This window comes from Meriones unguiculatus, chromosome 19 (assembly GCF_030254825.1).
Source record: "Meriones unguiculatus strain TT.TT164.6M chromosome 19, Bangor_MerUng_6.1, whole genome shotgun sequence".
NCBI lineage: Eukaryota > Metazoa > Chordata > Mammalia > Rodentia > Muridae > Meriones > Meriones unguiculatus.
In genome coordinates, this window is record NC_083366.1 from 13,512,233 (window position 1) to 13,525,693 (window position 13,461).

The 13,461-nt window shown below is 41.8% G+C and overlaps 1 protein-coding gene across 2 annotated transcripts in view; it reads left to right on the forward strand.

Moving 5' to 3' along the window:
* Positions 1-7,509, forward strand: part of Itga8 (integrin subunit alpha 8) — a 182,653-nt gene extending 175,144 nt beyond the window's left edge. For both annotated transcript variants that reach the window (XM_021657791.2, XM_060372338.1), the window contains 2 exons: positions 2,924-3,046; positions 4,828-7,509. In XM_021657791.2, the coding sequence (XP_021513466.1) occupies positions 2,924-3,046; positions 4,828-4,914 (210 nt within the window). In that variant the 3' untranslated portion in view covers positions 4,915-7,509. The remainder of the gene's footprint in view (positions 1-2,923; positions 3,047-4,827) is intronic.
* The last annotated feature ends 5,952 nt before the right edge of the window (positions 7,510-13,461 follow it).

Here is a 13,461-nt window from a genome sequence, read left to right on the forward strand (position 1 = left end):
AAGAAAAGTCTTTCAAGCATCTTCCTTGGTATTTGTAAGGGACTTTAATGCCTATTTCAACAGATACACTGGCTTTTGAGTGTATCACTCCAACAAAGCTTGCAGTGCCAGGTAGGGAGGTCACCTGGTGATGGACTTATAATCCATTAGTATGTCTGCTAAATAGGGGCATGGATTAAGAGGGGAGGAGCAATAACAACCAGGACTAGCTGAGCAGGGCATTGGCAGGACATGTCCAATCTAGTTTAAAAGGCAGAAGAAACAAATACATAGGTAGGTAGGCAGATAGATGATAGACAGATAGGTACATACATATGTACATATGTATGTACATTGATGATAGAGATGACAGATGATAGATAGATAGATTAGATAGATAGATAGATAGATAGATAGATAGATAGATAGATAGATAGAGTTAGATAGATAGATAGATAGATAGATAGATAGATAGATAGAGTTAGATAGAGATAGATAGATAGATAGATAGATAGATAGATAGATAGATAGATATGACAGATGATGGGTAGGTAGGTAGATAGATATGACAGATGATAGGTAGGTAAATATGACAGATGATAGATAGGTAGATAGATAGATAGATAGATAGATAGATAGATAGATAGATAGATAGATAGATAGATAGACGGACATGAAAGAAATACAAATGGATGTGCTTAGGGCCCAATATTAACGTCTAGTAATGAAAATATGTAATCATTTCCTTCCAGACTGGTTCACAGCTACCAACTAGTCATGATGTCATTTCCTTCTAGAGGAAAACTATAGGATTGTTCTCTAGAGTTCTTGGGTAGTTTCCATGAATGAACTTAACATGAAGAGCATACAGACTAGTTTAAAGGGAGCAATGCTTTCTACTGCTAAGGTCAGGCATATCAAGCACGGTATTTCTTGTTTTTATTTTCTCTGATCAAAGGTTTCAGTGGCATGGCTGGGTCCCTCCTCTGCTTTACATAAGGACTATATCCTCCTTGTATAGACTCCCAGTTCTGGTACAAGAGAAGTTTGTTTTCTGCCCATATGGGGAAGCAGTGTTCATAGGTTCTGAGCCTACAGACCCATTGGGGAGGTGTCATTGCCTTCCAGGATTCTTTCCAACAGCGGGGGATGGCATGCTAAGCTCTGTCCATGAAAACTGGACTTAGGCTTGAAGGCAGCCCAAACACATGTGGTAAGCCCACATCACTCTGTATAGTCCAGCATCAACTTAAACAACAATGGGTGTCTCTTCTTAATGATGTTTATTAGGGAGTAGAACATCACTGCAATGAGAATACATTTGCTGTAGTAAGCTAGTGCACCTGAAGATGTTGAGGAAAGGGAAATAGTGGCTGAGAGAGTATGCATGCGTGTGAACACAAGAAGACTATATCAATTATAAGTCCTTGTCTTCCTCTTTGTCACAGAGTCTCTGTTTGTTGTTCATTGTTCATTCATTAGAATCCCAAGAGCTTCAGGGATTCCCATCTTCAGCTCCCATCTCCCGGTAACCATACTGGGATTAGCGATGCTCATGCTACATGCGCATGTTTGCATGGATTCTGAGGGTTCTAATTCAGATCCTCTTGCTTGCACAGCAAGTAATTTACTCACTGAAGCATCTTCCCAGGCCCAGCGCAACAATGAGGACGATGAAAGAAGATGTGTTGAAACAATCATTAGCCTACAGATTAACGAGAGATGTTATTATACATTAGTCAAGTAATTGCTGGGCAGATAATTCACAGAATTGAAGAGTGTGTGTATTATGTACACTGTGTGTGTGTGTGTGTGTGTGCGCGCGCGTGCGTGCGTGTGTGCGTGAACGTGTGCACTGAAGTGGCCCACTTTGATCTTGCCAGATTGTTTTTAAGATTTTCTTTGTATTTATGTGTGTGGGCGTGCATGAACATTTGTATGCAGGTGTCTGTAGAAGTCAGAAGAGGAAGTCACACCTTCTGGAGCTGGACTTCAGGACATTTGCAGGTGCTGGGAGTCAAACTCTGCTCCTCTGCAAGAGCAACATGTGCTCTAACCACTGAATGACCTGTCCAGCCCCTACTGGCAGAATCTTTGTTGCCGGTTACTATCAAGCAATCATTCTTGAGAAAACTCCCCCATAACTGCCTGCCTCTGTTTATTCTTATTTGTTAGGCTTGACACAGTGCTTTCGCTCTCATTTTGACAATTTTTACAAGTAATTCCATTAAAATGCAAGATAGGGGTTGGCAAGATGGCTTAGTGGGTGGGGCACATGCTACCAATCCCGACAACCTGAGTTCCAGTCATAGAATTCACAGGGTGTGAGGAGAGAACTGACCCTAGCAAGTTGTTCTCTGACCTCTACATGCAAACTGAGGCATACAGACAAACACACAAATACACACATGCACAAGAGAGAGGCAGAAAGAGAGAATAAAAACTAAATAAATGCCGGATGGCTAGCCTCAGATTCTCAGCTGTCATTTACTAAGAGATCACAAAGTCTACAAGTGACGAGACACAGCACTGACATTAACTAGTGAAGTTAACTATTGGGTATCTAATACTTGATGGTTGCTCACAAGTTCACCTTTCAGTGAGATCAACTGAGCTACGTGTAGAGATGTGTGGATACCCTTGACACCTGTAGGAGTCTCTTGATTGATTGTTTGCACCTCCAGTTTAAAGCTCTTCTTTCCCATCCTAATGGCTCCAAGTGTACCTGCATCTCAGCCTAGGGTTCCTTGACTAAAGTTCACCCAGTCAACAGTGTCTGTTATTAAATCTTTAGCAGCCTGATGCACATGGACATGCACTTGTTTTAGAGAGCCCAAGTTTAAGTGCTCTGGCCTCCTATGCTCCCCTGCCATTCCTCCAGCCATTATGAGAATCACTTCAGACAGTTTCAGGTTGGTGCTCATTAGCTTTGCTTTCTTTTCAGATCAAGACGTCAGTTATTTGGGCCACTCCAAATGTCTCCTTCTCAATTCCGTTATGGGTCATAATACTAGCTATCCTTCTTGGCTTGCTGGTTCTGGCCATCTTAACTTTAGCTTTATGGAAGGTAAGTTAATTTCCTTTACTTTTCCTTTGGGGTTTCAGAAGCAATTGAGGGGGTGGAAGGATATTGTTGGGAATTATTAAATATAATGATAAAGCCATAACTTGCTGATTTTGATAAATCCTCAAGGATAGGAGAAAATTGTGTCTATTATGCTTTGGAATTTAATGTTTGTGAAGCTAATATTGTAGAAGATGAGGAGCAAAACGTTTCCACATTGAAAGGTTATTTTTATGTGTATGGTGGTGGGGGGGATTGATTTATATCTGAGTGCTAAGAATTGAATCCAGGACTACGAACAGGCTATTTAAGCCTTTATCTCCTGAGTGACATTCACAGCCGTTATCTTGAGATTTCTTATAAATAAATACAGTGAATAATTGCCTTGGGACCTATGGTCTTCTTTTTAATGTGCTTAGAGTAATGATCTTATCAAGCTTCGTTTTCTTTTCCATTAACCAGGAAGTTGTGTGTTTTATTGGCATACTCCTATCATCAGTCTTTTGAATTTTTCTTTAGAAGTAATACACTCATGCAGCTAATATAGGTCCATTCTATTTTTTTAACAAGTAGGCCATGCATACGGTGTGTGGGCTTAGTTTTCAATCTTGCCAACCAGTCTGCCTCTAATAGGAAACCTTAACAAATTGTCAGGTGTGCCCTATTGAGACTTGTTCTAAAAGTCCATAAGAGCAGCAGATTTATAGCCCAGTGGCTTGTCCACCTCACAAGTCATACAGAGCCCTCCACTCTAAATGAAAAGCAGTGTCACAGTGACATGACTAGAAGAATTAGCCCAGTCACATCTTGGTCAACCTCTATTATGTGGCTAAGAGCAAGACCTTTATACATTTTGAAATAGGCAGCTGTATGCTTTACTGTGAACTTAGAAAGCCTTGTTTGAGTTAAAGAATCGCTTTTTAAATCATTATGGGTTGCCTTTACTCTCCTGAGCCCATATAGCCCATGGCTCACGCGTAGAGGTAACTTTAGCATTAGTCTGCTATTTAGAGGAACTGGGTAGAATTCTATGTTCTAAATGACAGAACACCCAACTAGTTTTTACAAAAAACTATGTTGTGTTTCCCACAAAAAAAAAAAAAAAAACGATAAATAATAATTAAAATTCTAGGGTTTTAGGAAAAGATGCATCCTCTGGTGATAACGATTAATTTGAAATTCAATAGAAAGACTATTCTAGAACCAGTTTTGCCAGAGTACTGGTAAACCTGTGGGAAGTCACAGATTGTTCCCTCCTGCCTGGTACTGTCATTGGCATAAACTGACATAAATGACAAATTGGATCTTCCTCTCAACACTGTGTGTCCCACCAAGTACATAAGGACAGTCACATCTTCGTCTACTGTGTCTTAAGGACCCTATAGAACACCACAGGAAGTGACCTTTGTCAAACCTGCAGTCATGCACCATGAGGAAAGCATGCAGGGAAGCAGAGAGGGATTCTTAGAATGCTAGCTATAACAGAAAAATGCCCAAGGTCTGTGAGAAGAGTCTATAGAATGAAGGCGTTCTACCACCCTGCTTGTGTGGCAGGAGGAAGGGCACAGCTTCTCTGCCTTCTGCCAACCTTGTCTGAGCAATGAATCCTCTCCACAGGTAACCAGAACTCTGGTTTCCCCTCGTAATTTGGAGAATTGGACAGATAGCATTCTCATATCCCTGGGTTTCTTTAAAAATATACAAAACATAAATTCCCTAAATAAAGTATTTTACAAATTCCCCAGACGACTTGATTTTTAGCCTACTTTTTTTCTTTCTCCTAGTGTGGATTCTTTGATAGAGCAAGACCTCCCCAGGATGAAATGACAGACAGGGAACAATTGACCAGTGACAAGACCCCAGAGGCATGACTTAGAAACACAAAGACCTAAAATCCAAGCACTGGTCCTGTTAAAAGACAGAAAGAAAGAAAAGGACACAAGGGCTAAATGATCGTAGCCTTCCATACCTGCCAGCGACCCAGGAAATGGAAGGGTGCCTAATGATCACCTCATCTACTTCATGCATTGATTGACATGAAGAGACCCTTGAGGCAAAGAAACCACCACCAACTGTCGAAATATTCAGCAGTCACGAAGATTTCTTTTGCTTTCACCGTTTCACATCTGGCCGACATTTTGGAACGGTTGTAGGAACGCAGGTGGATGCCCAGATCAACCCAAAGCGACCTGCAAAAACAATTCCTACAGAGACAAGATGAAGTAAGATTGAACACTACTGTAATCCGATGGAATCTCTGAAACCTCCCCATGGAAGAGAAACTTTTCTAAGGATGTGATGGCTCAGGGAGACAAGCAACATGTTGTCGGGACTGTGAAAGTACTTGTGGAACAACCAAAATCATTTCATACATTGAGGACTCACGATGTATTTATTTATGTTCTATTTCTCGAAGGTAGAGAAATGGGCCATCTAGAGGATTTGGAAATTAAGATTTGGTTAGCTAGACTTCAACATCACTCATCTTATTTCATCTTAAAATAACTAGTCTGTGCGGATAACACGTTTAATTGGGCTTCTTCATGTGTTACACACACATTAGTATTAGGGCTCTGTCTTGCTTAATATCTTGCTGTCTTCTACCTGGAGTTACTTTTCTTCATTTCTCCAGGAACTCACATCTGCATAATTCAACTTTACAGAAATCTTGTATTTACAATGCCTTTTATACATGTAAAAAAAACTATTTTCACTGATTTCTTTAAAGCATACATTTAGGTACTCAATACCCTAATGATGTTTAAAAGTACTAGCACAATTTGTAAAGTCTATCTAAAAAACAATTTAATAATGAGTGAATATTATCTTAATAGCTATAGTAAACATCAGTATTTAGCTTGAGATTTATACACTTGTTTTCATTGTAATACCTCACAATTATATAAAAGAAAAAATGTTAGCAATATACAAACTTATATTGTATAAGTTTGAGATATACAAGTGTGAGATAAAAAAACTCACTCCTAAGGACCTAATAATGCTTATTATGGCTTTATCACTCACTCTTCACTGTTAGTCTTTCCTAGCAGGTAATCTTGGAGAATAATCTTTTATATTTAAGCTGTTTTACCATTATTTTTACTTAAATATCCAGAAAACATTGCTTAAAGCTCTTGTAAATAATCCATAATCATTTGTAGTGTTATCATTTTGAAGTAATATTGACCAGTCAAATTCATAAGATGGTCTGCACAACTTTATATCCTTTTTATAAAAATGAAAAATTGCTATGGAGAAATGCTGAACAAAATTTTATGTGCAATATTTTATAGACCTATGTATCTGAGGCATGTTTACACTGGGGTTAGTTATTTTTTAATTAATATTCTGAATACTAAGTGTGATACAACAAGCTGACCAAAATCCTAACGTTTACAAAGCAGTTGGGAAAATCTGTGTCTCAATTTCAACAATGACACTTTATCTGAAAGATGAGCCAAACTCACAGTCAGTAAATTTTATGCGGTGCCTTGACCTGGAAAGGAGCCATTTGGCTTCAGTCGCCACAGTTCCTCAGAAAGAAAATGAAAGGCGCAGAGTCAATCATCATTGCCGTTCATCTTCCCCTGCTTGTCAGTTAAATCTGTCCTGGTAGCTGGTTTCTATCTATCAGGAACTCAGATCTAGTTCCCAGTCTGTGTGGCTAGTAGCTATGAAGCATTGCACTCGCCTCAAAGAGTTTTTTAAGGGTTAGATGCAAGCCTCTGGGATGTCTTTACTGTTGTCTTTTTGGTAGGACATTTTATGGGCAGAAAGCCATCTGTATGATATGATTTGAGGGATGACAAACAACTCTCTCTACACCAATGCTTCATCTTTTGTGCCTCCTGATACAGGACAAATACAAACTCCTCAGAAATTTGGAATGCATCTCTGGTCTTGAAAGAACTCAGAGAACTCTTAGGGCTAAACATAAGAACTGTGAGAGACAGCCATATGGGACAAACTAAAGATTCCAGGAGGAAGACAGGACCGACACTAAACAAAGTATCAAAGGCAAACCATGAGGTCCTATAGTCCCAACTATGGAAGTGCAGGAGGCTGTCACACACATGCACACAGAAAACCGAGGTCAGGGGAACCCTCTGCTGGCATGTTCTTCAGCATCCCATCCTCATAAAGAACACTGGTAAACAACATTGCTCATAGCATTGCTGACTCATTTATAACCCATCTTGCACTGGTCTTCATTGGGAGTCTGTCTGTGTTTGTCTTCAATAAGCTCTCTCTTCTGGTTCTCACGGCTATTTTTTTAAGACACAGGGAAATGAGCAGATTTTATAGACTGGGAGATTTTTATACAGCAAAGATATAGTGTTCTAGTCATCACTGAAATCCAAGTCTTAGAATTCTTGTTTTATTTAAATACATTGGTAGAGATGGCAGAGATTTTCATGTACCTTTTTACACTGTCACCAATAAAATTAAAAATTAAAGACAGAAAAGCACTTTATAGTTTATTTCATACACAATATGAAGTGTTCCTATTCATAATAAGCCAACGGTGAAGAGCTCCACCTTTATACCTAGTTTCCTTTATCAGAAAAACATTTGACATTGGAAGAAGTTATCTTTGCGAAGTAAGTCTGCTCTACACTTGGGTCCTGGTGATGGTTGTTCAACTCTGAGGAACTGTTAAAGGTGTAGATCCCAAAGCACAAAGAGGAGGTAAAGCCATTAGGACATGGGGCCAAGGGGCTGGGGGAGGTCTTTGGGTCATGGAACATGCCCTGGAAGGAGACTGTGAAACCCTGCTCACTTCCCTTCACTCTGCTGCTACCTGGCTTGTGTTGGACATGGTTCTGTCCCAACCACATGCCCCTCACTTTTGTCATCAAACATCCTCACCAGAGGCTTGCAGCAGTGACAGCACTCAACCATAGACTTGAACTTCCAAAACAAAAGGCTAAATCCAACTTCCTGCATAATCTCAAACATTATGATACAGTGTGGCAAGCCGCCACATGCCGTGGAGTAACTCAGTAGACTTCCTCACTGGAAGGTTCTGGTCCTTGCATTAGCAAGAAGTAACCGTTGAGCCAGAAGCTTGGTCCCTTCACCCTCTTGCTGTTTAAAGATCCTAAGAAGGTATTGTTTAAACCCAGAATGATACAGAGCTGAGAATAGCTATGGAAATAGATTATGGGAACAAGATCATAAATCAAAAGTAACTAGAATTCTCTGGGCACATGTGGTGTGTGGCACCCAGCCACACACCTGTGGTAGGAAAAGGAGCTAGCCAAGCAACAAAAAAGGCAGGCTCAGAAGTGCCACAGAGAGAGGGAGATCCCTGTGGACATCATTCTTATCTGACAAACTAGGGGATAGGTAGAGTTAGCTCTCACAGTCTCTTGCTTCCCTCCATCTGTCTACTCCTTCCCCTACCCCACACCTGCCATTCCATTGGGAAGTGGACAGTCCCATCTCTAGCTGGACAGCAAGTGACAATCCCTTCTGGCTAGTAGGTGCCCAGTGAGCACTCAAGCACAGGGGTTTGTCTGAGAACAAGAGCCCCAGCATCAACTACTGACAATGCCTCCCTGAGAGGGAAGCACCAGGAAGATGAGATGCTTTCAAACATTATATAAAGAAAAGTTAAGGGGCACAGTTTTTAAACCCAGAAAAGACAATTCCTGGGGGGAGGGGGAAATATTGGCCATGAGTATCTCAAGAAAGAGGAAGGCAGACTATCAAGGAAACAAGAACAGAATCGTGACTAAAGCGGGAAAGCATCACACACTATCCCCGCAGGAGACTCCCCCTAAGTGCTTTCCCTGCATTTCAGCTCTCATCTTCACCACAACCATCTAAGGCAGATACAGTCTGAGGAAAAAAAATCATATTGACCCATTTCAAAAGACAAGGCAGAGTATTCAAGAGCGCTGCACTGGGTGTAGGAAGCACTTTGGCGGGGTTTGGCTGTAGGGAACAGAGATGTGGGGCTCAACTTGCAACACAACAAGGGAAGAGGGGAGATTGTCACCAAAGAGTAGAGTAGGCAGAGGGGAGAGTGTCGCCAAAGAGTACAGTAGGCAGAGGGGAGATTGTCGCCAAAGAGTACAGTAGGCAGAGGGGAGATTGTCGCCAAAGAGTAGAGTAGGCAGAGGGGAGATTGTCGCCAAAGAGTAGAGTAGGCAGAGGGGAGATTGTCACCAAAGAGTAGAGTAGGCAGAGGGGAGATTGTCGCCAAAGAGTAGAGTAGGCAGAGGGGAGATTGTCGCCAAAGAGTAGAGTAGGCATCAGTGACGGGGAGTTATTCAGAGTAAATAGGGATAAGGGGATGGTGAGACATGAGGAATTTAATCAGATGTGGAGAACAGAGGATCTTCACTTAATAGAATTCTTGCTCAACTGGACCCCTCACAGACAGAGACTGAAGTACAAGTCCAGCTTTTGTTAGAGAGCTAAGAGATTCTGGTTCCAGTCTGTCATACAGAGCATCTTAGTCCATACTACATTTATCCTTATTTGCAGGACATTGCTTTGCAAATTTATACCATACTATGTAACAGAACAGGCACTCAAGTCCACATCTGCTCAGTTCCAGAGTCTGGGGTTGTACAATGCTATTGGCAACAAATGCTGAACATTCCTACTGAATTCCATGTTGAAAGCAAAGAGCATAAAAACAATGAGATTAGAATGCTCTCAAGAATCTTTTAAGTTCTTCCACTGTGCTGGCTACCTTTTATGTCAACTTGACACAAGTTGGCATCATTTTGGAAGAGGGAACCTCAGCTGAGAACATTTCCCACCAGATTGGCCTGTGGACAAGCTTGTGGTACATGCTTGATTGATGATTGATATGAGAGGCCCAGATCACTGTAGGTGGTTCTATCCTTAGGCTGCTGGTCCTTGGTTCTGTAAGAAAGCAGGATAATCTCCAGTCCTTACCCTTCCCAGGCCCTCTCTCACCCTGTTCTCTCTTTCCACCTACTTCAGATGTTTATTTTATTTCCTCTTCTGAGTGAGATTCAAGCATCCTCCCTTGGGACCAGGAGAGAGAATGGAAATCGGTGTGTGTGGGGGCATCACTTGGACAATAGAGACTCCTAGGTGTCTATGAGGGTGACCCTTGCTGAGACTCTTAGCGGTGGGGATTAAGGAGCTTGGGGCCACTACTTCCTGTATCCAGGTGAGACTTCCAGTGAAGGGAGGGGGACACCAACCCCCACATAAAACCTTCTATTCTACAAAAGTGTAGAGATTAAAATGGAGCAGAGATTGAGGGAATGACCAACCAATGACTGGCCCAACTTGAGATCCACCCCATGGGAGAGAGGAACCCCCTGTCAGTACTAATGAAACTCTGCTATGCTTGCAGACAGAAGCCTAGCATAACTATCTTCTGAGAGGCTCCACCCAGCATCTGATAGAAACAGATGCAGAGACACACAGCCAAACAATAGTCAGAGCTGCAGGAGTTTTGTGGAAGAGTAGGAGGAAGGAATACAGGGAGCCAGATGGGTCAGTGTCACCACAAAAAGACCTTCAGAGTAAACTAACCTGGGCCCATAGAGGCTCACAGAGACTGAACCACCAACCAAAGAACATGCATGGCTGACCTAGACCCCCTACACATATGTAGCCGATGTGCAGCTTGGTCTTGTGTGGGTCCCCTAGCAATGGGAGTAGAGGCTGTCTCTGACTTTGTTGCCTGCCTCTGGATCCTTTTCTGGGCTGCCTTGTCAGTCCCCAGTGGGAGAGGATGCTCTTAGTCCAAATGTGACTTGAAGTACCAGAGTAGGTTGGTACCCACTGAGAGCCTCCCCTTCTCTGAGAAGGAGGGGGTTTGGGGAAAGGGTGTGTGAGGGTGGAACTGGGAGGAAAGGAGGGATAGAGCTGGGATCAGTCTGTAAAGTGATTAATAAATTTTAAAGAAATTGAAGAGAAAGAAAGAGAGAGAGAGAAAGGAAAGAAAAGAAAAAAAGGAAGGAAGGAAGGAAGGAAGGAAGGAAGGAAGGAAGGAAGGAAGAAAGAAAGAAAGAAAGAAAGAAAGAAAGAAAGAAAGAAAGAAAGAAAGAAAGAAAGAAAGAAAGAAAGAAATGCAACCCATTAGAAGAAATAAAGGAACCCCTCTCTCCATGGCCTCTGCATCAGCCCCTGTCTCCCAGGTTCCTGCCCTGACTTTCATTATCAATGAAGTATAACCTGAGCGCAGTAAACAGAAATAAACCCATTCCATTTTCAGGTTGTTTATGGTCATGGTGTCTTCCCACAGAAGTAGAAACTCTAGCCTACTAAGAAAGCAGAACTTTGATCACCTCCCTGAGGAGAGAGCAGTCTTACCAGGCCACAGAAGATGACAAGGCAGCCACTCCTGATGTGATCTGATAGACTAAGATCAGAAGGAAGGAGAGGAGGACCTCCCCTATCAGTGGACTTGAGGAAGGGCATGCATGAAGAAGGGGGAGGGAGGGTGGGATCAGGAGGGGAGGAGAGAGGGGCTTATGGGGGGATACAAAGTGAATAAAGTGTAAAATAATAATAATAATAATAATAATAATAATAAATGCAAAACAAAACACCAAAAAAAAGCAGAAAAATGGCTAAACTGTGTTTGGGGTCACTAGGTACAAAGTATAAAAATGAATCCTTCTACTTAGATTCATGTACATCATTAAACATTCTCAACATCTCTTTTATTATTTTTATTTTTATTAATTACAGATTATTCACTTTTTATCCCCCTGTACCTCCTTCCTTTCCCTCCCAATCCCACCGTCCCTCTTTCCCACCGTTGTCCCTCTCCCAGTCCACTGATGGGGGAGGTCCTCCTCCCCTTCCCTCTGATCCTAGTCTATCAGGTCTCATCAAGAGTGGCTACATTATCTTCTTCTGTGGCCTGGTAAGGTTGCTCCCCCCTCAGGTGGAGGTGATCAAAGAGCAGGCCAATCAGTTCATGTCAGAGACAGTTCCTGTTCCCGTTACTATGCAGGCCACCTGGATACTGAACTCCCATGGGCTACCTCTGTGCAGGAGTTCCTGGCCATCTCCATGAGTGGTCCTTGCCTGGAGTATCAGTTTCAGAAAATACCCCTGTGCCCAGACTTTTAGGATCTGTCACTGTCACAGGAGCTCCTGTCTTCTCCAGGTCTTACTATCTCCCCCTTCTTTCATAAGATTCCCTGTGCTCTGCCCAAAGTTTGGCTATGGGGGTCCCAACATCTGCCTCAATACCCTTCAGGGTATCACCTTTCAGAGGCCCTCTGTGGTAGGCTCCTGTCTTGTTCCCTGTTTTCTACTTCCGATGTCCATCCTGTTTGCCTTTCTGAATGAAGATTGAACATCTTAGCCAGATGTTCCTGATTAGCTTCCTTAGGTGTACAGATTTTAGTATGTTTATCCTATATTATATGTCTAGTATCTACTTATGAGTGAGTATATACCCTGTGTGTCTTTCTGCTTCTGGGATAGCTCACTCAGGATGATCTTTTCCAGTTCCCAACATTTACCTGCAAATTTCATGATTTCCTTGTTTTTTTATCACTGAGTAATATTCCATTGTGTAGATGTACCACAATTTCTGTATCCATTCCTCAACTGAGGGGCATCTGGACTGTTTCCAGCTTCTGGCTATTACAAATAAAGCTGCTACAAACATTGTTGAGCAGATGTCCTTGTTGTGTACTTGAGCATCTTTTGGATATATGCCTAGCAGTGGTATAGCTGGATCTTGAGGAAACGCTATTCCTAATTGTCTGAGAAAGCACCATATTGATTTCCAAAGTGGCTGTACAAGTTTACATTCCCACCAGCAGTGGAGGAGGGTTCCCCTTTCTCCACAACCTCTCCAGTATGTGTTGTCACTTGAGTTTTTGATCTTAGCCATTCTGATGGGTATAAGGTGAAATCTCAGGGTCATTTTGATTTGCATTTCCCTGTTGACTAACGACATTGAGCATTTCTTTAAGTGCTTCTCTGCCATTTGATGTTCCTTTATTGAGAATTTCCTGTTTAGCACTGTACCCAATTTTTTAATTGGATTGCTTGATCTGTTGTTGTTTAACTTCTTGAGTTCTTTATATATTCTGGATATTAGCCCTCTGTCAGATATAGGGTTGGTGAAGATCCTTCCCCAATCTGTAGGTAGTCATTTTGTTCTGTTGACAGTGTCCTTTGCTTTACAGAGCTTTTCGGTTTCATGAGGTCCCATTTATTGATTGTTGCTCTTAGAGCCTGCGCTGTTAATGTTCTGTTCAGGAAGTTGTCTCCTGTGCCAATGAGTTCAAGGCTTTTTCCTACTTTTTCTTCTAACTGATTTAATGTGTCTGGTTTTATGTTGAAGTCTTTGATCCACCTGGACTTTAGTTTTGTGCAGGATGATAAGTATGGATCTAATTGCATTTTTCTACATGTAGATATATCCAGTTAGACCAGCACCATTTTTTGAAGAT